Source organism: Parasteatoda tepidariorum, chromosome 2 (assembly GCF_982258835.1).
Source record: "Parasteatoda tepidariorum strain Cologne lab strain chromosome 2, Ptep-v5.0, whole genome shotgun sequence".
Taxonomy (NCBI): domain Eukaryota; kingdom Metazoa; phylum Arthropoda; class Arachnida; order Araneae; family Theridiidae; genus Parasteatoda; species Parasteatoda tepidariorum.
This window is the reverse complement of record NC_141756.1, coordinates 9,663,932-9,691,897: the sequence shown is the minus strand read 5'-3', so window position 1 is coordinate 9,691,897 and position 27,966 is coordinate 9,663,932. Positions and strand designations below refer to the sequence as shown.

The following is a 27,966-nucleotide window of genomic DNA, read 5'->3' as shown; positions in this document are numbered from 1 at the left end:
TGCAAGCAAAAGAAATTTTTATTGTTCAAGTTTAACGCAGAACAAATTAACAAGCACAAAATTTAACATAAATATGCGAAAGTCAAGGACATTTTCAAGGTTTTAGCAGCCTTGGGCAAAGCTAAAAATATTAGCTACATTTTCATTTTTTCCCTTGTGAAACATACTGAAATTTTTAGGGAGAAACTGATACAAATTTCAATTACCAATATAAAATATAAACTTAACAGGAGTTATGGAAAACAATATAACTGCAACAATAATTAATTTATAATGTAATAGTATAAAAATTTAAAGAGAAAATACTATAAATTATTTCAACTTTTTAGATTTAATCAAATTTAACTCATTTGACTCTAAACTTTATCGACCACAGGAAAGTGCCAAATTTCCTGTAAATGATTCACATATTATCAGCATATGTAGGGTCTGACTGACATAGACTTGAAATTGCAATCGCCCCTTGGGCCCTATCTTCTATGGTGAGCCTTCTTTGAAGGTGGAACCTAATGGGTCCCATATCTATTGAAATTGAAAAGCACAACGGAAAAGAAATTAAACATAATTTTAGAATGAATACATTTTATTGTAATCTAATTAGCTTCATTATTATAATTATGAATTGCATGATGAATGCGACTGAAGGCATGGGAACATGCAAATTATAAAATCATTTTAAAGAACAATATCTCTGTCTAGCGCAAATGTAACTGGCATTACATCTTGGGGTGTCACTTAAATAAAAATTTTCCAGGGAAAAAGGTCCCCAAAAAAGTCCAGGGAAAGGGTCTATCAAAAAATAGTAGGGGAAAAGAGAAATTATTTCAATGCGAAATGATACTCAAACTTTGTATTTACGAATTATAGAATAAAAAAGACAAACCTTTCCCGCCATTCATTTTATAGATAATGCTATAGTGAACTACAAAAAGTAATTTTATAATTTGTTCCGAAAAATTTCAATTTCTAGACTAGGACATTAACTAAGTCTATTAAAAATTATCTTTCTTTTTGAAATGAAACATAAAATAATAAGCTTGTTAAAGTAAGATCAATATTTCTAATAAATTTTACACACAAATTTGCCGAACAACAAAATCAGTAACTGTTGAACATTTCAGTAAAATCAAAAATTAGTTATTTTTTATGAGCCCATTATTCAAATATATCTCTGCACTCTATACTTTTAGTTAGATTTTGGGGATGCCTTGAGTTAATTTGGTGATTAAATAGCTCTCAAAACAGTGCAATCTCGGGGAGGTGGTCAAAAAAATGTTAGAAAGATATATTTATCAAAAATAGTATTTGAAACTTATTTTTATATAAATACAAGAGGATATTATAGCATGGTTTAGTAAAAAATTACTTAAAATAAAGTATTCCCACTTTTGTCTTTAAAGCAAAAAAGATTAAAATTTTAAAAACCTATAACTTCATTATTAAATTAATTTTCTTAATTTAAGTATACAATTGGACTTCTATTTTGCGATTTTTTTTCGAGAAACCAAGAACATTTTGGGAATTTCTTCTTCAAAAAAAATTCAAATAGCTAAGTGAATTTTCTATTTAACGAACTTTTCTTTGAGTAATTTGCCAATGACTGCATTCAAATATATTTTGTTATAAGAAAAGTCTTTTAGAAAATTTTAAAGGATACCAAATATCTAACATGTCTGAAAAGAATGAAAATTCAAAAACAATAAAAAGCTATTAGAAAAATAACTTATCAATTTATATTGAACATATAAATGGTCCATAATGTTAAAATACAGCTTAGAAGAAAGCACTGCTCATACATGCTAATTGCACTTAAACATATCACATGAAATTGTTCTGTATTTTGTTCATATGTCTTCTGAGCACATGCCTTTCCAAATGGTCCTTACGATTAAAGCATCTTCCACAGTGGGAACACTGAAATGGTTTTTCACCAGTGTGAGTTCTGATATGGCGTGTCAGATCTGTCTTCAGAAGAGTAGAATAAGAACAAAAAGAACAACAATGTCGCTTTCGATCAAGAATCCATACTGAAAAATTAAGCAGCATTACTTAAAATTATCTATACATTATTATTTCTTATGGTTATTATTACTTCTTATGATTAAACAAAATATCCAATTCAAGTATTTCAATTAATTATGCAACGTTTCACTGTAAAAGGTATCTGTTCAATGTATTGCATAGAAATAGTTTTAAGGCCATTAACAATTTAATTGTTGTTTCTAATCCTTCACAATGTAGCCCAAACGCTCTGGCAAAGTCACATTCCAAAATGGGTAGCAAGAGAATGTCCTCCAAGGAAAATTACAGACAATCAAGGATGTGTTTGGGGGAAGCAGGTTTTAATTTGCACTTGCTACACGGCCAACATTGGAGAAATACAATAACGGAGATTTTACTAGCCAACCCAATTTTGGGTTTATGACTACCAATGCTCAACTCTGTAGCCCTGTAATTTTAAACGCAATCCAGAAGACAAAGGAACTCCTGGATCAAGTATTGGGAGAAATTAGCCTTCCTGGAGGACTTTAAGTCGGAACTAACCCGCATTTGAGTTACACGGAGAGGAAAACCACGTATGGTTAGCCTGATGACAAGGGGACTCTAACCCGTGATCCATCTACCATTGAGGATATTTCCTGTCAGCACTGTGGTCGATGCAAGCCGTATGCAGAATTGGTATCAGCCAGTTATCGCTGGGATTCGAACCTGGGTTCACCTCAGTGGAAGGCAAACACTCTATCCCCTGAGCCATCATGGCTCGACTTAAAACTATTAACACTCAATATCAGAACTGGCAATAGCAACATCTGTTGAGGAATAAGAGAAGCATTTTTGCCCTCAGTGGATATTTTATCACCAATTTTTTTTTCAAATTTCTTAAAAAAAATACGAGAAATTTGAAAATATACAGGTAAACAGGATATAGTCGTAAAATACAAGAGTCTTCGTTTAAAAACATGAGACTTAGAGCCCAAATTCAAAAGCTAAGCTTTTTAAATGACCACCTATGAATCGTGAAGCTGTCGTTTGATCTGATCTATCTCCTTTGAGCACCACCAGGGCTTTTTCTGCCAAACCAGTGGTGCACAGTAGGGGTTAACCTTAGTTGCCTGTCACAGTTTTTCTTCAGGGAGAAAACCTTTTGATAGGTATTTAAGTAGTCAGATGTATTTAATTACATAATTGTTAATTACCTCAAACAATTTAAGACAATTTGATTGCATAATTGTTTTCTAATACAGTGTGGTCCTGCAAATAGAAAATCGTATTTTGATTTGCATGCTTCTTGTTAAACAACCTAGTTTAATTTATCACATATAGTAAACGGGGAAATATTCGTACAAATTTTCAAAAACATTACATTCATAGAGATTCCTAAGATTTAGTGTTTTCATGATTTTTTTTATCACAATGCAATCTTGAATACTACACTTGAACAATTTATTTTTCTCTAGTTAAAATGGCAATAATATTCCATTTGTTTCAAGCTTTAAAACTTAAAGAAAAATGTCCTGATTTTATTAATATATTTTTTTATTCATGTTATTTGTTTGAATAATACTCCTTACAATTGTAATTCCTAAAGAACTGCTGCAAGCAAATCAGTGTTCTGCCAACAAAACCTTCCTTAAAATTAACTATATGAATGGAAGTTATAGATATTACTTAAATTAGCTTTTAAATTTACAATTTACAAACAAGCTCGTTATAAATGCTTCATTTGTAATAGTACTTTGAAGTGAGAAGAAGAACTTTGTACTGAGAAGAAATTTTTGTACTGAGAAGAATACTTTGAAGTGAGAAGAAGTATTGAAACAAATTATTCTACAAATAGCAGATTTTACAAAATTTTTATACTTCTTAATTTCACATTCTTCAAAAATAAATTTATGCACACCAGTATATACTTTGGATAACAAATTATGTTTATCAATGTTTCAAAATTCAGAAATTTTGCAAAATATAGAACTTTTATAGAAATGATGAGTTCAAAGTTTTTATATACTTTAATAGTAAATGACACCAACTTTAACACTATGCTACCTTTATGAAGAATTCTTCCACAATAATTTCTTTTTTATACTTCTTACAAAAGCTAAAATGACATATGTTGTTGTTATATGCCATTAAGACAAAAAGGGGATGTGCTTCTTGTTTTCCAGTGGCGCCATCTATGGCCAACACTTTGATTTCTACCACACACATACGTCTCAACTTGTTAACAAGACGGACCCATTCATTAATACATCCACAGATCGTAATTTTGACCTGAATCAGAGAACAATCTATCTCCAATTCAATACCCCTAGGAGGTACGATTTGCTTTGGGAATGAGGAGGACTTTATGACCTGACAGATTTATCGTGCACCAGTCAGCATTTATTACACGGGGAGTTTCAGCTGGAGGGGATAGAACTCACGACATCTTGGACATGGATCCAATGCCCTATTAACCAGGCGATCCTGGCCAAAATGACACTTAAAAGATTAAAATAACACATATTGCCATGCATTTATTATAAAAATTACTATAATTATACATGTAAAAAATTAATAACAATATTTATCAAAATTATAGTACAATTTCAGGTTGAGGAGACAGTAGTATTTTAGCACACTATAAAAGAGTAATACAGTAAAAGATTTGTAGGACACGATTCTATAAGCCGCAATAAAAATTTCAATTAAATTTTAACAACTTGACAAGAACTTTATACATTATCTGTTTCATTATTAATAGGTTAGAATAACAAAATTTAAGCGAACCAAAATTTTACGTTTTTGCAATAAGTATAACGTTAAGTATAATGCTATGTATATTTAATGTTAGGAGCATAATGTTTTGCAATAAGTTTATGCTCTAAAAAATTTCTTTTTTTAGAAATTAATTAATATTTAAATAAATTAATTTTATAATAATACTATGAAGATAATTTTTAATTTCTAAACATGAAATCAAATTTTTTAAAATATAAACATTACTTTAGAACATGGATCTCTTATAATGGTTTAAATATGTTCCAAACTAATATTCCAATGTTTAGTGGGTATACTTAAAATGATCCATATAACACAAAATTCTATTAGGGCGACCGGAAAGTAATGTCGTTTCGGTACATTTGATATTTGTTATCAAGATTTTATTTTTGATCAATAATGTATTCACCCTTGTTAGCAACAACCTTTCAATGCCAGATAAAAAAAAAATTGGTTTTTAAGACTAATGAATAATTAATGAGCTGAAATGACATTACTTTCCGGTACCCCTAATATAAAAGGTAAAGAGTTAGCATTTTAAAGATCTTCTATTGTAATATAAATAAAAGAGTCAATAAGCCGAGTGTATTTTTTTTTTTACCATCATAGCAAATAAAAATAAATCATCCAATGCACTAAAAGCATAAAGTTTTTTCCTATTTATTGAAGTGCATTGTTTTCATGTGTGTTTCCAAATCAGACTTTTGACTAAAGCACTTCTTACAAGTGGTACACTGAAAAATCTTTTCACCAATATGAACTCTGATATGCCTCGCTAAATCCATTTCCAGCACAGATGAATAGAGGCATAAGGGACACTCGTGTATCCTTCTTTGCTTCTGGAAGTCTGAAAAATAAAAGCATGAAACACCAAATTAATCTTAATAATGAAATACAGTCATATTTAATTACTGTGATCCTTACTTTAACGAGATCAGGATGTAATGAGGACATTTTTAAAAATAAATGGTTTTACTGTTGAAAACCCTATATAAAACCATTCTTTTATGAGTATAACTTGTTATTGACGATAACCTTTATCTAAACTCTTTGAAAATCCTTTTACTGAAGCTGTCAGAAATAACTGCATCGTACTGTTTTTGGCAATTTTCTTTACTTCAGAAAAGTAGCCATTTTGTCTTTCACACTTGAATGGAAACAGTTCTCTGATGAGGTCTAAAATTATTTAGTATTTTGATCATATAATATGAAATTATATGTAAATACAGTAAGTAGAAAATACGGACGACGCTGAATAATGTGTCTTTACGTTCTAGGACTCATAATGATTTGAAGGGGGGACGTCAAGCATGCTAATTAATTAGCGCAGATATTTTAAGTTACAAAATCAGACACAAAAACATACTTTTTCTCAACAAACATACCCTTTTTTGGACGAATTCGGATTACTGACCACCAAAGTAAAGAAGGTAGTTCTAATCTTGAGAATATGGTCGCAATGGCTTGGGCAGGAGAGCGGTTCAAAGTTTGGACCCCTTAATTCTATTTTTTGCTTATTTATATCTTGAAAACTTTTTAAGCGAATTAAAGAATTTTTGCAAATAATTTAAAATAATGTAATATTGTCTGCCCTAATTAATTAGCATATTTGAGGTTACCGCTTTGAACCATGGAGTCCTAGAACGTAAAGATCCGAAATCCCGAAGTTATTGAGAGTGTTTTTTGTACACTGTACACTTTAACGTGGGTTAAATGTTCATATCACATTCATTATTATGTGAATTAAAATTATTTTCATTCATTAATTCATTCAATATGTATTTCAACATTTTAGTGTGGATTAAATGTTCTTACCCTGTTCATTATTATGTGAATTAGAATTATGTAAAATTGTGCAATAAGGTAGTCCTTGGGATACAGTAAAACCCTGATTGAGAAGTACTTTAGCTAAGACTGGGCAAGTGGATGATAACCAGCAGGCAGAAGAATTCTACAAATCACATCTTTATCTATTTTATTTTGTATAAGTTTCCTAAATCACTTAAAAGAACGAGATACTGATAGCAATAACATATAACTGTTTCAATTAAAAAAACATACATTTCAAAGGAATTTTCTAAAAAGTAAAAATATCAAACAATTGAAGATGGACAAAAATATGTTGGGAAAATTTAGAAAATTTAAAAGAAAAAAAAATAACAGAAAATTTTTAAATTAAGCTATAAAGAATTCCAACATCACTTCTAGAAATCACAAAAACAAATATCAAACAACTAAGGTGAACACTTGCATTGATGAAGGTTGGAAAGTTAGCATCTATTGTTATTAACTGCCACTAACCTTAAATAATGGTAAAAATAATTATTTTGTAAAAATATGCTATAGTTGCAGTAAGATAGTCAATGAAATTATCGGTATAGCAAACAAAACGGCAGATTTCCTGGCAGTGTAGAAAGAGAGGTGGGGGAAAATATGGGTTACAAAAATAAATGTGTCGTTTTCCCGGCATGTCTCAACTTATGCCGCTTTAGATCGTGCTTGCGTGAAAAAACTTTCATACAAGCGTTACAAGTGAACGGCTTTTCATAAAAGTGCACAGAACGAAAATGTCTATTAACATTAGTTTTTTTCTTGCTGCTGTATTTGCATAAAGAGCAGTGATGAATGCTTGTTTCTTGGTTGGATTCTGAAATATAAAATACACAAGTAAATCAACATGGAAAAATAAATTACGTCAAAGACTAAAATAAGGCATTCAAACTAAGAGGATGTTAATGACTATTAAAATAAGGTCTTAGGTATTTCAAAAATAAGGTTCTATTCTCTTAGGTCTATGTTTTGATATTTTATACTGTTTTTTCATGAAAATGCATACTAGAACAATTTTTTTTATCCTTTGATCTAATCTTAAGCCTGGTTGCTGGACAATGTCAAAGAAATTGCTGATTAATGCATATACTGATAAAAGGGTAGGAAGTAGTTTATCTATCTGTACATAAAAGAATCAATGATAGTTAAAAAATGCTCATCATGAATGGATGAATACCATATTGTCTACAGACAAAAATTAACTTCTACAGCAGCAACAATGGATTAAAATGGCAACGGTTTAATATCATCATTATAAAACATGGAATTCATCAAGCTAAGTAAATTTACTTTACTGAATATTATTAAAATTTGAATTAATTTTTGAACATATAAACAATAAGATAGCATAAAAAAACTTTAATATTATTAACATCGTAAGACAAGGGCAGACCTACCATTAGGAAAACGTAAACGACCGCCAACCACTAGGTGGTCACCTTTGGTTCTAATCGTAGAGCACCAGAAAAAAAGGGCACAAAATTCAACTTGATTTATTTAAAAAATGTTAAAAAAAATATTTTTAATTTGTACTGTTTCTAGTGAAAAATAAAATTTGCATACAATTGGAAAATTCAATAAATATTTCTTAGAATATACAATGACAATGACAAATAAAAATTTCTCAATTTATTTTTTAAAATTTTGTGCAATTCGTTTCATTTGTCAGGTTTTTTTTAATTTCGGTTTAAAAACCTTGTTTAGATTATTGTTTTCCAGAAAATAAATTATTCTAATTTTTTCTTCTAACAAATTACAAACTATTAGCCTTTTACATATCACTCATTATTTGCATATATATAGATATATATATATATATATATATATATATATATATATATATATATATATATATATATATATATATATATATATATATATATATAGGGCAGACAAACTTTTTTTACCTAGGGTGTCTGAGAAGGTTTGGCCAGCCCTGTTGTATAGAAGATGTTGAATAATCACTAAAAATTATAAATGAGTTTACTTTCAGACAAAAAGCAACAAAATAGAACTTTAGTCATCACAAAGTTATTGTTAAAAATGTTCAGTTGTATAAAGTTATTCCTACACAAATTGAATTAAAATTCAGTAAATTCCCCTAGAAAAGCAATACAATAAACACTGAAGGTAACATAGTAATTTTAAACATTTACGTCATGGCATCAATGATTTAACCACTTTCTCTCTTCCTAAAGTATTCTTCCAGTTTTTTTATTAACAGAAATCTGATTGGGTATAATCTTTAAAGTTAGTTTTTTAAGAAATATAAAATTAAATGATTAGTTATGAATAAATGCTAACTGATTAGTTCAGTAAGAAATGAAAACTGATATGGTTAAAATTTAAATGTGATGCGCTCAAAAAATTCTGCACAAGATTCTAAATAGGCAAGATTTTTATAAATTGAAAATTTTGAAATATTGCGCATAGAGATATTGCAATGATAGACATATGGGCATAACATTACTTTCTCTGGAAGATGCTAAATATGTTTTAAAATTTCTTAAATGTGTTTAAGGTTGGAGCTGAAATTGACTATTCTGTATCATATGTAACTGTATATAATCTAATCAAAGTGATCAAACGACTTCCAGCAAAGACTGTTCTAAAAATAATTCACAGATACATATCAACAGATACAGAATTCACAGATACATAATTGTAAATGACTGATGTATAAAAAAAGAAACAGTATAATGAAATATTATCAGTTGTTTATAAAAAATAGCAACTTTATTTTAACATGTAAATGACACATTACACAATTTGCACTTCAATAAACTTAAAGCTAAACTTTTTTTAAAACCTAAAATGAAAAACACAAAATAAACAATTAATATTCTTTTAAAGCATTTTGATTTATGCATGTTAATGCCATTTTCCCGTTACAAGAAAAAGTTTTAAATAAATATTAGAAACACATTTGTATCAAATAAAGTAGCAAACAATGTTAAATACAGTATAGAACCTCTTAGCCCGAAATCAGAAAACCGGAACGAAATTTGATACATTTTCCCGCCATTTTTTTCTTCTTCCTCAAACGATTTCAGAATTCTTCTTTCTTTTTTGAAAGATGTTTACCATCATTTTAGAAATAATCATTAGTTCCCTACACTGTCAAAAGAAGTAAGAGTTTTTTAAAATTATTTTAATTATATATATTTTTTTTTTTAGTTGAGTTTGACCATAAAAAAACGGTTTTGATTCAGAAAACGGGAAAAATCAGTTATCCGGAATAGCGATGGTCCCGATCGTTCCGGATAATCGGTTCTCTACTGTACCTCGATATGAACCAAGGCCAGAATAGTGGCAGAAAATTATCATAACATGGCAAATTTTAATAACAATAAATATAAACAATCGAATTGTAATAACATGAACATTTTGTACTCAAATTTACATACAATGCAACTAGAATGAAACTAGGATTTAATTTTATTATGAATTTTTTTCAAAACCAATAAATTTTCTTTGACTTAATGGATGAGAAACTATTATTAATATCCGCAAATTATTAATTAGCTATTAGCAAACTACTAATATAATTCAGACAAATAATAAATATAACTTGTTTAAAAGTAGCAGTACAATGGCTAATTAATTGGAAGAATATAGCAAGTATTAACACACTAAAAATTAGAAGGAGAGATTTTTTTTGGTTTAAAAAATACTATAGTGTAAAAAAAGTAATTAACTTGTAAATTTCAATATTCAGAAGCTTTAACAACAGTTGAAGATATTTATGGTAGAAAAAATTAATTCATAAAAAAGAGAATAAACATATTGCTTGCAACTATAGAACATAATAATATCATGTTAAAAATCATTAGCATTAAAAAGGCACTATTTGAATAGCATGATCAACAAAAAACTTATAAATATAAATGAAGGAATAATAAATTAGAATGTTTCAGAGGAATGTTACAAACAAATCATATATTTTTATATAATTTTCACAAATCAAAATAAGCAAGGTAGCTTAACAGAAGTACAAATAAAACGGAAACAGATTTTTTAATATACTAAATGAATTAAGTTAACCAATTACAATTTAATTACAATTATATTTTAAAGAATAACACATTAAAATGCGTTACTAATATCATGTTAAAAATCATTAGCATTAAAAAGGCACTATTTGAATAGCATGATCAACAAAAAACTTATAAATATAAATGAAGGAATAATAAATTAGAATGTTTCAGAGGAATGTTACAAACAAATCATATATTTTTATATAATTTTCACAAATCAAAATAAGCAAGGTAGCTTAACAGAAGTACAAATAAAACGGTAACAGATTTTTTAATATACTAAATAAAATAAATTAACCAATTATAATTTAATTATAATTATATTTTAAAGAATAACACATTAAAATGTGTTACACATTTTACTTCAAAACATATATGTGAGGAAAAGAAAAATATGTCCTTAGAGCTTCGAACACTTTTACGATTTAAAATATTTAGCATGCATTAAAATAAATTTCAGACACTGATTCTCATTTAGTATATAAAATAGCAAACTATAGGTAGTTAAAAAAATTGCTGGAATTGAAACTGGTAAATTCATATTGAATTAGATACCTCAAATATACCACATAAATTAGACTTTAACAAAAATATAGAAAAACAACATGACAGTTTGGTCAAAATAGTCAATAAAGTATATTAAAAAAAAAGAAATACTGAAGAACAGTAAGTTGAATAACAATTAAGACCATTAACCACACGTATTATAGTCTTACGTTGTTTCAAGTTCATTTTGTGATTAAAATGTTTTTTTTCCCCTGAAAGACAAATTTAAAGTGTTTTTGTTAATGTAATCAATAGTTATATTTCCGTTCAAAACATTAAAACAGTACCAGAGGAGAAGAGGTCTCTTCAACTTTTTGGGATGCACTGAAAAATTAAGTTAAAATTGTATTACTAATCTGATGTTTAAACAAAGGCATGAAATATTTATTAAAAAGAAATAAAAGTAAAGGTAAATTTTAAAGTATTCAAAGAAGAGCATAAATATTTCCTTAACTGTTCAGCTGAAAAAGTAGTTTGTCTCCTATGTTAACCAATAAGAAAGTTGAATAACGAGGAGAAATTTCCATATAACTTGACCAATTGGGTAACATTTGGCCAGATGAGGGTATAACTCAATAATTTCAATCATTATTTAAATAAATTATAATTACAAATCATAAATATTTTCAAAGGCTTTTAGATTCCTGAAGTATACTCCTTGATTAGATTTTTCTGAAAAGAGGACTGTTATAATATTGATTTTGTCGGGATGAAATTTTTTTTATTGAATTAAAAGGGGAAAAAAAGATTGGAATGACATACATTCATGAATTCTTAAATCCATATTTTAAATTCATTTTTCTATGCAAAGGTATGTATAATTTCCAACAAAATTTTTGAATGAGGAAAAAAAGATAAATAAAATTTTAATGAACCAAATTTCATAATTAAATTTATTTGAAAATCATATTTTATTCATTGAAAAAAAAATTTTTTAAGCCAGGAAGTTAATATTTAAAATGTTTTTTTTTAAGCCAATTGAAACTGCAAGCCGCTGAATGAAACAAAAGGAGCCATAAAGTGTCCATGACTTAAAATCTAATATAAAACCTTTAGTAGTGATTTCTAACTATTTGAAAAAAATTAAAAGTTAAATACATGATCTATTTTTATTGACAAGGATTTTAATTCGTTTTGCTATTTCATACCAGCATGAAGCTGTTTTTTTTTAACATTTACTGTTTAAAAGATTAAATAATGTTCAAAAATAAATATCGAAAAAAAAATGTAAAGTTATCTACATCAAGCTTTTTTTTTTTTGGGGGGGGGGGTGTCCTGAGTTCAATACCAGAAGTCAACAAAACAAGTGTTGTATATAAGCAGCAAGATGAACGTTAAATCTGTTCGAACTGAAAGTCTCCTCATTAGTTGTGATGAAACTTGGGTATGAAAAATAAATCATTCATGCAATAAGGTAATAAAAATAATAGAATAGTTTTAAAATGCCTTGAAACTTTTTTTAAAAATTTAATTTAAAAATTTAAAACAAATACAAAAATAAAAATTTTACAATTAAAGATAAGAAATCCTTTACTAACTATACTATTACTCCCATTTATTAACTTTTTTACTGTATTTAAATTTTTCATTCAAATTTCTTTTAATACAGTTACTATTCAAAAAAGTAATAATTAGGTAAGAGAAATTTTTGTATTAAAAAAATCCTGCATATAACAAGGTAATAAAAAATTTACAAATAGTTTTAGAACTTTTCGAACCTTTCCTTTCTTGAAACAGGATGTCCTATTCTTATGTCTCGTCCAAGCAGATTTCACGGAGAAACGCATACCACAGGTCACACAAAGAAAAGGTTTTTCACCAGTGTGAGTTCTAAAATGTCTGATTAAATCTGTTACATGAGTGGTAGAGTAACTGCATACGGAACACTGATGTCTTTTCCTAGTACCTTTCTTTGAACGGGCTAAAAATGCAACAAAAGCGTAAACTTCACTGTTTTAATTTAGATAACATTAATGATTTTTAACCTTTTGACTGTGTTGCTTGTCAAATACTGTACTTTGCTCTGTATGTTATCTTACTAAGCAAACTAGTTATTTATATTATATTAAATAAGTTATTATATAGGTTATCTGTGTATAAAAGAGAAATATTTTCCAAATTTACTCGGCTGAGAAAGCAACACATGAGTTGTAAAGTACTGTCCATATAAAAAGTGTTTTTTGATAGACAAAGAAATCCTGTTATTTTAGAATAAAAAAAAATTACATTTTAAAACTAATATGCAATTTTTCATATATATTAATTGAAAATACCCTACAAAATCAAATAATGTGTAACCTGAAAACGGGGAAAATTACCATAAATCCAAATTTTTTTTTAATCATTCTCTTTTAATTGTAGAATTTACAGTTCTTCCCTACGAACAATACATATAGTACTAGTTAAAGAATAATATTTTATAATAATATGCATTTATTTACTTTCAAAATTACCTTGTAAAAAAAAAGAAAAGCAATTTAAAAAAAAATTCTTTTTTTCCTAAAACTTTAATTAAAGTTTTCTTACAGCTCTAAAATTTTTTAGGAAAATGTAATTCGAAAGAAGTCTACACTGAGAATTAACATGATTTGGATTTGAATAATCAAAATTATATGAGTTCAGTTTAGTGTTATTTTTAACGTTGGTGAATAAAAGTAAATTAAATATTAATAAAATTAAAAATTGATTTAATATTATTTAGTGAATTTAATATTATTGAGTAATTAACACATCCAAAAATGATTTAATTTATAAAATGATTGAATGTCATCTCTATTGTTGTAAAAAACATGTTTTGGTATACGTTTTTCCCTTAAAGAATATTTATATTTATTACATATTGAAAATTTATAAAAAACATGTTTTGGTATAAATTTTTCCTACAAGAAAAAGTTTTTAAACTTCATAAATGATTAATTTTAGCCATAAGAAGATTTGGTTCCCAAACTAAAATAATAATTAAAATTAATAAAATATTTTTTAAATTTCGAATTTTAAGATTTATGCATTTAAAATACAAATTTAAATACAGCAAATGTATAAATAAAATATAATTTTAGCTGTACAATTGACTTATTTTAGATAAAAATATACAAATTTTTGGGTTAACTGCCACACTTTTGTAGTTACACTTTAAGTAACACCTTTTGTATTTTTTTTTCAGGAGTAAACAAATCTATGCCCAATACCTGGTTCTTTTTTTAATAAATCAATTTATAGAGATTTTGATAATATAAATAACCCAAACAATAGACTTGAATCATTTATAAAACAGACTTGATACATTGTATAAATGTTTGAATTATTTATATTATATAGTGGTTTTTGCATTAATTATATTATATCTCACAATTCAAAGATTTATACAATAGACTTATTGTGGTATGTCTAGACTGGCAGCAATATTTTAAATAATTTTATTTACCTTTTAAACTTCTTTTTAAAAATTTTACTTCTTAAAAAATTCTTCTATAAAAAGTGTTAGAGTTGGCAGCTTTGCAAATCTGATATGTTTTTCAGAGAATGGGTCATTATCTTTTACATTAAGAAATATATTTTATATTTAACATGATTCACATGTTATGGTGCATTCTTTTTGATAAATAGAAACATTTTTTAACTAATGAGAGACATAAACATAACTCTAAAATATAAATGGATCACTCAGAATAAAATAAACAACAGATTTTAACTAAACCTTACGTACTGAGATACGAGAAAAGACTAGGATAAATTCGTTTTGACTTCAGACAAATTTTGAAAGTAGATTGTGCAATATTTGGCAGTCGAAAATTCATTTGATGCTTCAGCATGTGAAATATTGACCCGGTACTTATTATTTCAAAATTTGAGGTTGGTTCAAATCTGCTGTTTTTACTCTGAGAGCCTCAAATAAATTAGTGCTTATAACACATATATTATTTATAACATGATATATTATAAAAATATTAATTATAACATAAAATAAGAATAGCTAAATTAAGTATTAAACATTAAAATGATAATAATTATAATATAAATATAGGTTTCAATTTAATTAACAAACAATTTTATATAAGTCAAATATCAGTCTAAAATTTTAAATATAAAACTAAAGATTTTAAAATATTTTAATAACACATGAAACCACTTAGTTATAAAAGTTTATTAATTTTGATTAGTTTTTTCACCATTGCCAAGCAATATATTTTTGCCTAACATAAATGATACATTTAAAAACATAGATTTATAAAATAATCCTTTTCAAACTAACTTTTATCTCCCAGATGAATCAACTCCTTTTCCCTGATTAAACAAATTGAGTGAAAGACAAAAACTTTATGAAATAACATAGAAGTCTAAAGCTAAAGATAGTTTATACACAGCATAATTTTACAACAAATGATAGCTGACTAACTTAAAAGGCTAAATTACACCAGGAACAATTGGCATCAAACATTATTTAGCATCAAACATTTTAAACATCAAACATATTATATTAACTCCAAAACATTATTTAGACACCATGAAATGTTATTCTTCGTATATTTTTAAAATAAAAAATAAACTGCTGTTACAAAAATTCAGCTCTTAATTGTCAAACAAATCATAAGATATTTTTATTACTTATATTAATGTTAGGTGAAGAAAACAAGCTTAAATTGACATTTTTTGTGACATAAAACACACAGACTCATAAAACAGTCAGTAATAATCATTAAAATAACATAGTTATTTTTGCTGCTTAAAAACTATATATTTACAATATTTATTGCATAAAATTACAGTTCATACTTTACCGAATCAAGCATAAGTAATTTTTAAAACCATTAAAAAATAAAATAAAAAAGGATATTTATATGTGATTTTAACATTTCAAATTATCATGATGCGATTTCAGAAAAGTAATTCCTTAACATTAAAATTAAATAATATTTTAAATAAAATACAATCCAATATTACATACAATGTTGTGAAATGAAAAAAAAAGAATGCAATCAGAATAAAATTAAAGTTTTAACTTTATAAAAGAGAGTTGAACAATATCTTGTATTTAATTTATGACAATTGGAAATACAATTACAAACATGATACAAAGCATGCATAAAATGTGGAATTTAATATTAAAAGGGCATAGTGATTGACATTTAACCCTTTTAATAAAAGCCCTTAAATATTTCACAAACATTTTATATCTCCTAGAGGAAAAAAAAATAGTAAAAGATAATCTTTTACAGAACTTATAAATACAAAAATTTTGATATTGCTGAAAGGCATATTTTTTATTATTGTGAACAATTAATTAATTAGTAAGTCTTATTTAATTGATCCTCTTCAAAGCTCAGTAAAAGCAGAAACAACATTTAATGTACTTTAAAATGCTTGAAAACCACTAAAATAAAAAATAAAACTATAAAAAAATTGTGCCCTAATATATTTTTATGGTAAAAAATATTTAATTACCATTTGATATTTAAAATCTTTTTGTGTTAACGTTAAACAGTATTCTGGGTGCTTTCAACTATGTGTATCTTATTAATAAAAGTCAACATTACTTCATATATAATACTGTAATATAATATTTAAAATAAAATACACTTGTAATTGGAGAGCTTAAAAACTTTGATGTCAACTTAAGAAATACATAGATGGATCAATGAAAATATAAAAAAGAGCTTCATTTATTCTAATCAGTTGCATATATTATTTTTTTAGATGCTTAAATATTATATTTTATTAATAATTTATTTACAATAAATTACTTTATAACAGTTTTCTATTCATTGAATTAAAAATTTTGAAAAGGTTTCTTCAGTTATTTTGTTAATCAGTTAACTTGTTCCTTTTAATATGTTAATGAATTTAGTTAGATTCTTCTAATTAGCCTTAATCTACAAGCTACATAAGCTTGAAACATTATTCAGTTTTATCAAACACTTATAATAAAAAAATCCATTAAAAAGAAATTCAAAAGTTTAGTTTGAAAGCTTATTTGATTACAATTTGTGTTAATGGAAGTTTTATATTAATATATTGTTACATCAAAATGATTGTAAATAATAGTGATAATTATGATTGTCTATAATGGTGTAAATTTTTGTGCTTTACCAAACAAAATGTGCATTTGACTATCGGAATCAAATCAGGTTTTTGTTTTAAAGTGAAACATCAACCAAATGTTTTTAAAAATAAAAGTCAGGTTAATAATTCAACATTATTTACACATTTTGATACATTTTTTAGCATATTTTTAATTCAGATGGAAAATTCTTAATTGAGTATTTATTTGATAAAAATATCATTTCTGAGTTAAATTTAAGCCATTTCATAATGTTTAACTTGAAACCTGTGGTTAAAATTCAAAAGCATCAGAGATTATTTTCACAAACATTCATTCAGTTATGCAACAAAAAGACAGTCTAGAGTAAAAGTTGTTTAATATAGAAACTAAACTGTTGCACTTCATACTTTTATGATAGTAATTACAACATGAGAAATACACATGCAGCCTTCTAAATGTAGCATTTATTAGGTCAAAATATTGTTTTTTCCACCAATTGCACTGATATCAACATACATTTAAAAAAATGCATAAATAATAAAAATAACACAAAACATATTAAATTTGTTGTCTATTTAAATATACGAAGGTTTAGTTATTAATTTTCTGCATAGAATTGCTAAGATAGTTAACATGCTAGCATTAATTACTGTTTCAACCTTTTTAGTGATTGATTAAGAATTATTGAATTTAAAAGGTTATTGGTATAGCATTAAAAAATTCCAACAATTTTGTCAAGGTAAACTAGGTTCATAAATACAGTTTTTGAAATTTACAAATGCAAAGCTTTGTAAAACTATTTTTGAAAAATACATGTAATAATAGTAATTTTTTTTCACCTTAATGGTTTAATGAATGCCTTTGTAAATTTTGTGTTAAATAAGTCTTGACGTTTAAAAAAAAAGCTCACAGCTTATCTAAGATATTTTTCAAGAAAGGTTAAATTGATTTTCTAATTTATACTTACCATTTACACATTTCACAGCATTTGCTCCCTGTAATGAATAATCATATGACCTTTCAAATTAGATTTTTGTGAAAAACGTTTTTTACAATAGGTACATTGGAAGGGTTTTTCCCCAGTGTGAACTCTGATGTGCATTTTCAACTTTGCTTTATCAATATTAGAATACTGGCAAAAAGTACATTGGTATATTCCACTTTTCTTGTAAAATACTGAAAAATAAAAGCATAGGGTATAGTAGGTATACTTAAGATCAAATATCGAGATTCGTATTTACACAATTCACAAGATTTTAAAATCAAACATAGAGATTCGGATTTAGGCGATTTTAAAATTAAATGTCGAGATTCGTAGTTGCATGATTTAAAAATCATGTAAATATTCAAATAATTTAAATAAAAAAAATATGCACATTCCCACAATTTAAAACCAAACAATTTCCCATCGTTGTTGCAAAGTTGATAACATTCTGCGCACAAATGCTTTATATAGACACTTCCCTCCCTCAAATTTCAGGTACTTTTTTCAATTATTTAAAAAGTATATCATATAAGTGCAATATCAAACATATATTGTATGAAACAATATAGATAGTATATAGAGAACAATATAGATTTAAAAGTTTATATAATGAGAATTTTTTTTACAAATATAAAGACTACAAATAATTTTTTTAACCAGTAATTTTGTTATTTGTTGTCATTTTGTCATACTAAGCAAACATAAATACTAAGCCTAGCATTCATTTAAATTTAAAATGAATGTTATAAGAAATACACTCAAATAAGGATAAAAAGTAATTGTAAAATATTTTATAAAAGACAAAAAGTAAACAAAAATAAAGGCTGAACATGTTCATTATATTAAGTATAAAAAATTTTAACTTCTTTCCTTCAAAAAATGGTTTTTATTTCAAATTATTTTAACATTAATGGGAATCACAAATTTACTTCACTAGATTACAGAGCAGACAAATTTATTATAACATGCACATTACAAATGAAATAGTTTTGTCAAATTTTTTAAGCATTTATCAGTGGTTATGTAAAACTGAGGACGAGATATTATATTTACCAATTCTCTTAGCAACAATTCAAAACTGAAAACATTTGATAAACAACTATTACTAGTAGTAACTTTTATGAAGAAATTGAATATTTAAAAGATAAATATTTGGATCAAGCAAATTATATTAAGATGTTTTACACAAATTTAATCAAGTTCCTGCTTCATAAAATTTTAATTTTATTTACGGTTGAGATATAGCATTGGTGGCCCCTCGGTTTGGCAATAATTTTCGTTCAGTTTTGCTTAAACCCGGTTTCTAGTAACCTTGTTAGTCTTTGCTTTCAATATCTTCAGGTTATTGCAACTTTTGTTTCTAATTGTGATTTGTTCTTGTTTCATTTTCAATTATATATGTTAGGATTAAAGTAATAAATTCGGTTATTATTATTACTAACAGGGCATAACAATAGTAACTGCTTCTTTTGGTCAAAATGAGAAATAAAAAGGGGAGATTTCTGTATTATGATTAGTGACAGAATAATCGCCAAGTGTGGGCAACTTCCAAGCAGCAGCCTATGACAAAATAAAGAAAAACATCACAGAAAGGGACCAACTCGTAGGGTATAACTTGTAATCTCACCCCCCCCCCAGGAAAACATCTACATGTTTTCTTTCAAATTTTTCTTCCAGTTTAAAATCAATCTAGCGCCTTGACGATTGTATTTGGTGCGGCAGATCACGATACGAAAATATTCCCAATCAAAACGTGAAAGAATGACATTGACCAAACTTCATTGGTATTATTATTAATAATAACCAACTGATGTGATCAATTCACGTTAATTATTCCCCTTAATCAGCTTATTTGGTTATTATTAGTATTAACCGGTTAGTACTAATAAAAACCAACTATTCACATTGCTCAAACATATTTATATATATATTGGTTTACCTTCAAATTACCAGAGAGGGCACCTGATTGTAAACTATTATCTTCTTTGCTTTTCAGAAGAAAAAAAATTCTATAGATTTTGTTGTGATAAATATTTCACCATAGAGTAATTTGTGCTTATGCTTACATAAAAATAGCTTTATATTATTTTCAATTGTTTTGTTTAAAATTAAACTGACTTTTTTCCCTCTCAAAAATTACATTTCTCTTTTCAGGGCTATATAATCACACTTTTGCATTTATCTGGTCAATAGTTTAGAAACATTATACTTAGTACTTTAGTTTAATATCTGAATACAATCTAAATTTCAGATATTAAACTAGAGTTATTAAATATAATTAACAATTTTTTGAATCAATCATTTTCCGTAATGTCTACCAACATAGTTTAGTAATAATTAAGTAGAAAATGCTTTTTTTTTTAATTTGTGCTATTTTAAAGCATAGCATAATAATTAATAAAACTTAGTACTCAAAAAGTTACTCAAAGAAAAACTTTTTCTCTGTTGCAAAATTAGAAACAAAAATAATGGCTATAATAAATTATTTTTATCATTTAATGTAATCTTTAACTATTTTTTTGTTCGCAAAGTTTGTTTTTTGAAAAAATGTAGCAAAGCAAAGCATCATATTTCATTTCCAGACAATTTTCAGTTAGGAAATAAATTATTTAATAAATTCAGCTGAAGACATTGCGGAATTTTTCAGGAGCTTGTAATATAAAATAATGTATATAATCTAATCTAATAATTACTTTTTGTAAATAAATCAGATTTTATAAAAATAATTTTTTTTTAAAATCAGAAATAAACTTTAATCTACCCATTTTTTGTAAACTAACAACAAGACATTTGTGACACCAAAAGACATGCAGCCACCTGTTTTTTTTCTTCTTAAAACTAAAAACCACTTTTTCATTTGTTATTCAATTAGAAAATTGTGAGTAAGGGAAGGAGTTTCCATCTAGCTTTTTCAAACATGGAAACTCCCAATCTGTTTATAACAACTAAAGAGAAGGAATAGTTTAAATACACAATAACTACTAATCAAATAATGCACTATTAATTATAATTTCATAATTATTTAATACAAATCACAAGAAATTGTCCTTGAAATGAGTATTCATATGACGAATTAAAGTACTTTTTCGATTAAAACATTTTTTACAAGTGTTACACTGGTAAGGTCTTTCTCCAGTATGTGTTCTGAGGTGCCTCGTTAAATCTCCCTTCAACATTGTAGAATAAGTGCAATATGCACAATGATGAACAGTTCCAAATTGTTTGGTGAAACTATCTGAAATATAAAAAAGAAATTTTTTTATACTGTTTTTTTTAAAACTAGTTTACATAAGAAGATTAGCAAAATTTGCATAGAAGCATAATTCTACAAGTAATTTCATTTCATTTTATAACCAGAGATGAAGAGCCAAGCCAATTTCATTCTGAATTTGCAATTATCAATGTTCAACTTCGTAACCTTGTAATTTTGAACATAAACCAGAAAACAAAGGAACTCCTGGATCAAGCAAATTTTTGTGCAGGGCTTTCTGATGGAACTGACACATATTTGTTGCTTTACATGGAAAGGAAAACTATAAAAACAGTGCACAGGCAGTCTGACTGCAAGGGGACTCTAACCCATGATTCGCAGGTAATTAGCAAAAGAATAAATAGTAAATTGCATCCAATAAAAAAAACCAAATATATAGTCTGCCTATGGAAAGAACTCCCCATATCATTCGTCTGGTACAGTGGCGGTGACTATGGTTATGAGGTTCAACTACTTCAAGAAGGGGTGTTAGGTCAATATTTAAGACAGGTTTTGGCTCAAGTCAGAGAGAGAAAGGGAATCAGAGGAAAGAGAAGGTCCCCTCTTTGAAATGCGGTGTTTCTTGTTTCCATAGAAGAAGACGACCTCGAACTTTGTGGCAAGGGTAGTTCTTTTTATATACAAAATAAACGTATTCTTTATGTTTTTGAATGTTAACAGCTGAATTTTTTTTTACTTAGAAACATTTGCAATAAAAAAGAAAAAAATTTACTTTTTGAACTGATTAAGTTCAAAAAGTAAGTGCTGCTAAGACTTTTCCAACAAGAATATTAAGATGAAAAATTGAATCTAATTATTTTTAATAAACACAGAACATAGATATACACTCAAAATTATAATTGATTGATACAATATACAATTACAACAATACTAGAAGTATTCATATGATAACAGAACAGAAAAAATACACATTTATTTATTTTCCCAAGTCAAATAGGTGTAACTCCTATTTTTAATTGAAAGTATATTTTTACTTAAAAAAAAAGAATAAATCACTGAAAATTAAATTTAATATTCTTGAATGATGTCTTAAACAATATACAAAAACAATTTTGAAATATTTGGATCTTTTAAAACATTGATTTCTATATCTTAACCTAATAAGTACATAAAAAATTTAATAGTCTTAATACGCATTTTATAAAACTCACTAACATAAGTCTTTGGTTGAAAGGTTTCTGTTGCAATAAAATAAATGAAAGTTTGTTTGCTTTCCACAATGATCAAAATTTATTTTTGCAAACTTGTTTACTTTATTATCTAGGGAAAAAATGAAAAAAAAAGGCATGCAAAAAATTTCCTCTAAAAATTTAGATAGCTGACTATAAATTATTAGATATCTGTGTAAAGGTCACTTCATTGTTCAAAACATAGATTATTTTATGGCTAAAAATGTGGCCGATTCAAGTGCCAAATTTACTTGAGATTATTGAAGTGAGTTAAAAAAGTTTTGTCACTGGTGAAACTTATGTTGAGATTTCTCATTTCCTCTGCCTCTATGTCCTAATAGTTCATCTTTTTTAACATCGTACAATGGGAAAAAATTCTTCTTAAAATTAATTAGTTATTAAAGAAGTTTATAAAAAGATCCTCAAGTCTTCCTCTTTTAACCTCATGGAAATGCTACGTTTAATAAAACAAATGTAACTTTTGATTAAATGATCAGATTTACACATTGATTGTTCTAAACATATTCACTATTTGTCAGGTATTTTTTTCAAAACACGAAGAAAAAAAAACATTTCATAGTGTCCAAAAATTAATGGACAGTTTTTAACAAAATAAATACAGTTAAGTTAAAAAAAAAACATGTAATGCTAGCAGAAAATTCACGTAACAGTTCCGGAATAAAGATATTGTTTACGTTCAACATTTAATCAACAGATGGCTCTGCAGGTCATAAACCTGTAAACAAATGAAAATAGTAATTTTTTTTAAACCTTTTAATAAAGTAAAATAAATTTACAAATTCAAATGTCCACTATCAGCAGCAATCACCTGTAGTAATTAGAAGAAAAAATTAACCTACACAATGAAAAAACAACAACATTAGAACAGTCTTGCAGTGCCCTCTGTCAAAAACTTCTTGAACCAAAACCACAGAAAATTTATGCCTGGTAACATAAAATTAATGCTATTGTTTTTTTTTTAACCATCCTGGTTTCCTGTTACAAATTTCCAAGAACAGTCTATCTAATTTAGTATGCAACACCCTTATAAATATTATATTACTTCAAAGATAAGTAATCATACAAAAAGTTATCAGATATAAAAAAAAAACTATTTATTACAGGTAAATAATTCTAACAATAGACAAATAAACAAATTTTACAAAATATATTTTATAACAAAAAACATGACTGAATGACATTTTCATGATTCATATAGGTTATAAGAAATATTTCAGTAAATGAATTAACTTATGACGCTCTAAATTAAAATTAAAAGATTTTTCACAAATGTCACATTTAAAAGGTTTTTCACCAGTATGAATCCTGATGTGCCTTCAACATTGTAGAGTAGTTACAAAAAGTACATTTATATTTTCCAACTTTTTCGAGCCAGCCTGAAACATAAAATAACTTTATAACACTTGTGACAGAATATAGTAAACATTCACATTACATACTTCTTTAATCGGTTCAAAATTTCACCTTCTACACTTTCGGTCAAAATTAAGATCATAGCAATAACCAGTCATTGTGCCTTTGCACACATTTATTCTACTATTCATAATGGTTTATTTATCAACAACTAAGAGAAATATAATATGTTTAATCAAGTATTTTTATCATAAAAAGTGAAACATCCTTTTATTTATCATAGAAAATTAGGTATGCTGCAACACATAAAAGGTGCAACAAGAAAATATGACAAAAATAAATAAAGCTCTAACTCAATGCTTTATTTAGGTCAACGAATGATCAGATCATCTCATGTAAAAGCAGATTAAATTCTTTTTTTTTCTAAAATTTTAGAGAATCAGGCACAGTTTTTTAAAATTTCACAAACTGGAAGCAATCCGGAAGAGTCAATTAGGTTAAAAAAATTAATAAAAAAAGAATTCTTAGCACAAAAATCTGCACAGGCAAATTTATTGCTGTAATTCAATATTGGTGATCGAAATGGGCTATAGGTGGTGCGCATCAGTCATAGCAACACTTTAAATGCTTTCAACATTATCATGTGGATAGTCATAAGAAAAAAGTTTCTCTCTGGATTTTTAAACCTATTAAAAATGTTTAAGCACAGAAACTAAATAGAACTCAAAACTCTAATAAACATTGTGTTTAAAGTAAAATTTAGTATATATTTATTACAATCCAAATATTTTCTTAACGGCAGGCATTGAACTTAATGTTCTTCGCCATGCTATAAGTGTTGCTGATTTTGCCTGGTGAGCACCTTGTGATCAGAGACACGGAGGCGAGCAACAGATACCCGTTTATAGGTTAGGCCACATACACACATGACAGAGGATGAAAACAAAACGGAGAGAAACGTCCATGACCTGAGCGGGATTTGAACCCGTTGGCCTCGCAGTCAGGCACGCTAACCGCTAAACACAATTCAAATATGAAAAGTATTATAGAAGAGAAAAACAATGTAAGACATTCTCATTAATTCGAGAAAATTCTAGAAATGAAACTGGTCTTTCTTCCAGACAGCATAATCAAGTGTTCAGATCGCAAATATTTTTACAAAATTATAAAAAAGATTATATCATAAAATATTTAACTTTGATACTTGTATGCTTTCTTCACTATTTCAACATACTGCATTTTGAGATTTTTAACATTGATTTTTGCTTTTTAATATGATTACCAGCAAATATAATAGTAATTATAGTTCGTATTTGATATGCATTTTTTTAGAAGTAAGCTGCATTTTTACTCATTAAAAAACTCAAAATATTTAAAGCTTAAAACATGCTTTTTTAAATAATAAATGAGCGTTAAGCAAATTAATTTCCACAAAAATCAAAGAAAATAGAAAGTATATGAATTTCAAACTGAACATACTCAATATTCAAATTAAATCAAAAAGAGAACGCATAAGTTTTAACTAGATATTTTACCAAGATCAAATCGATTGTATACTTTAAGAAAACATAACTGGTGTAAACGTAATATGGCAATATATAAATTTACAATGAGGTTTTTTCGAAAAAAAAAAATAATTTCAATAATTTGATGAAAAGGTCTAATTACAGTTTGAGTTTGATGGGAATGACGAAACAAACTTGAAAGAGATTGAATATAATTGAAAGGTATAGTTGTGAGCCTTACCGTCACTTGCTAAAAAATGAAAAATTATTAATTTATGTCTTTTAGATAAGAACTAACCGATAATAACCGTTACTGACTGTCACCTCTGCAACACTAAATTAATATTCTATTAAGCTTTAAATATATTCCCTTTTTCAGCTTTAATGCAAAATTCCTTTTATTACAGTTATTTTTTGGTATAAAAATTATTAAGCGTTTTTTGAAATATTTTTGAAAAAGAGGGACATTAAAGACCATCTATAATTGTTTTCTCATAGCTGCATACATTCAATATGTATTTTAAGAATATTTAATTTTTACTAACATGTAATTGTGGATGTCGTTTGGGCAGGGGACAGTGGGTAAGTGTTTCCCTCAATAAATAAAATTTTTTAATGAACCCCTCAAAATATTCAGATTGATAAAAAATTATGAATTACTATCATTTTAAATTCAACTAAGTCAAGAGAAAAGCAAGAAATAAAAAACAATTAATAATTTTGAAGGTGAGAAACGGTAAGAAATTTCTTTTGCCTTTTTCTTTCTGATGTATCTTGTTTTCAGACTATTTTAACTGTATAGTTTAATCTTCCAAAAAATGCAAGCCTGAAAACTGAACTGAATGGACTTTTGGAAAATTGCTATATAACCAAAAGAAAAACGATTCTTAATAAATAACAATAATAATTTAGTAAATTAAAAAAAAATTGTTTCTGCGCTGCTAAAAAGTTTATTAAAGAGAGGTTAAATGGCTTTTTGTTTGATACTTACTACATTTCTTACAGCACATGGGTCCTGTAATGCGTAAGCATATGATTTTTCAAACTACATTTATGTGAAAAGCGCTTGTTACAAATCGGACACCTAAAGGGTTTTTCACCAGTGTGAACTCTGATGTGGGAGGTCAACTTTGCTCTGTCCTTGTTTGAGTACTGGCAAAAAGTGCATTGATAAAATCCATCTTTCTTTGAAAAGGCTGCAATGTAAAATCACAAGCTGAATCGAATTTATTCTTTTACAAACAAAATTTAACTGACTGAGGATTACATAGAAATTTTTCCTCCATACTCAACTTTCTAATTAAATACAAGAGGTTATTTTGATTTTTTATTAGGAAAAACTAAAAGGTTAAAATGTTTTTAAGCTTCATAAACACTCAGTCAGTTAAAGAAATAATTTAATGTGATGCATATAGATATATAATGAATATACAATTGGTTTTTGTTTATATGTACAGGTTCTGTTTAATTGCACCAAGATAAAAAAAAAAAAAACAAACATATAGTAATAGTATGCACTTAGGTAATGAAAGTAAACAATGCTTTAAACTTTGTTTGACGCAAAAACAAAAGAAGATGTAACTTGGACACCTCAGGATTGTGAATAAATACACCAGAAGATGAAAAGCAAGATTAACAGATAAAAAATTGAAAATATATATATCAAAAAGATTCCTTTAAATCATAATAAGAAAATATAATTAAAAAATATTATAGAGAATAGTATATAATTTTAAAATCAAAGAAACTATGAACAAAAATAGACATTAGAAATAATGACTGAATCAGGGGTAAAAGTAACTTCAAGTAAAATTTTCTGAAGAAATTGAGAAATTTTCAGAAATTACGTGGAAGCTTAACCTATACACCCCTTTCCCTTCGGAAAACAATACTCTTATAATGATAACAAGCAAATTTTAACTTTTTCAAATAGTCAAAGGCTTTCAATTAAGAAACTCTGGTATAGAATAGAAAATAAAAATTTACTAATCATTATAAAAAAAAAGAGTACATGTACCTTGTTAGTCCGGATAGCTTAGACAGAAACGTGTGAAATAATGCAAGATATAAACTAATTTATGGCAATTTTTTCAAAAGAACATATTCTTTTAAAAATAATCTCCAAAATATCTTTTGTAAACAGTAGTTCCAAAATTTTAGAACTAGAAGCCCAAAATTTTTGTGGCACAAGCATCCATGGTATGAATGTCTCTAGAGAAACTGAAAAGTTCCAAAATTGTACACACAATCAACAATTTAATTAATACAGAATTCTCATTTAAGTAAACAGATTAAATTTTTTATTTGACAAATTTTAAAAAAATCATTTCTGTTCTAAAAATTTAAATTCTGTTAAAATAATGGAAAAAATCAATTGATCTATTTATATTAATGTTAGAGTTCACATTATATCTGAAAGAAACATATTGACATTGGAAGTGACTGGAT

At 26.8% G+C, this 27,966-nt stretch overlaps 1 protein-coding gene across 4 annotated transcripts; it reads right to left on the bottom strand.

The window, feature by feature from the left end:
* On the bottom strand, nucleotides 1-27,324 carry LOC107456363 (uncharacterized). Of its 4 annotated transcripts, none has more exons than XM_087156859.1 (5): nucleotides 26,510-27,316; nucleotides 21,315-21,434; nucleotides 18,182-18,390; nucleotides 6,577-7,408; nucleotides 1-5,608 (listed from the first exon to the last, which is right to left on the bottom strand). In XM_087156859.1, the coding sequence occupies exons 1-3, from the start codon at nucleotides 26,526-26,528 to the stop codon at nucleotides 18,194-18,196; spliced, it is 336 nt and encodes a 111-aa protein (XP_087012985.1). In that variant the 5' UTR covers nucleotides 26,529-27,316; the 3' UTR covers nucleotides 1-5,608; nucleotides 6,577-7,408; nucleotides 18,182-18,193. The 4 variants fall into 4 exon arrangements, with proteins under 4 accessions (XP_087012985.1, XP_087012981.1, XP_087012983.1 ...); XM_087156857.1 differs by lacking the exons at nucleotides 1-5,608; nucleotides 6,577-7,408 and adding exons at nucleotides 9,309-11,498; nucleotides 12,893-13,095 and having other exon boundaries at nucleotides 21,282-21,434; nucleotides 26,510-27,315; XM_087156855.1 differs by lacking the exon at nucleotides 6,577-7,408 and having other exon boundaries at nucleotides 21,282-21,434; nucleotides 26,510-27,324.
* Between the last annotated feature and the right edge of the window lie 642 nt (nucleotides 27,325-27,966).

Coding starts and splice junctions, on each gene's coding strand:
- LOC107456363 (XM_087156855.1), bottom strand. Junction 18,391..21,281: donor AAAATGTTTTAATCGAAAAA/GTACTTTAATTC, acceptor TTTATTTTTCAG/TATTTTACAAGAAAAGTGGA.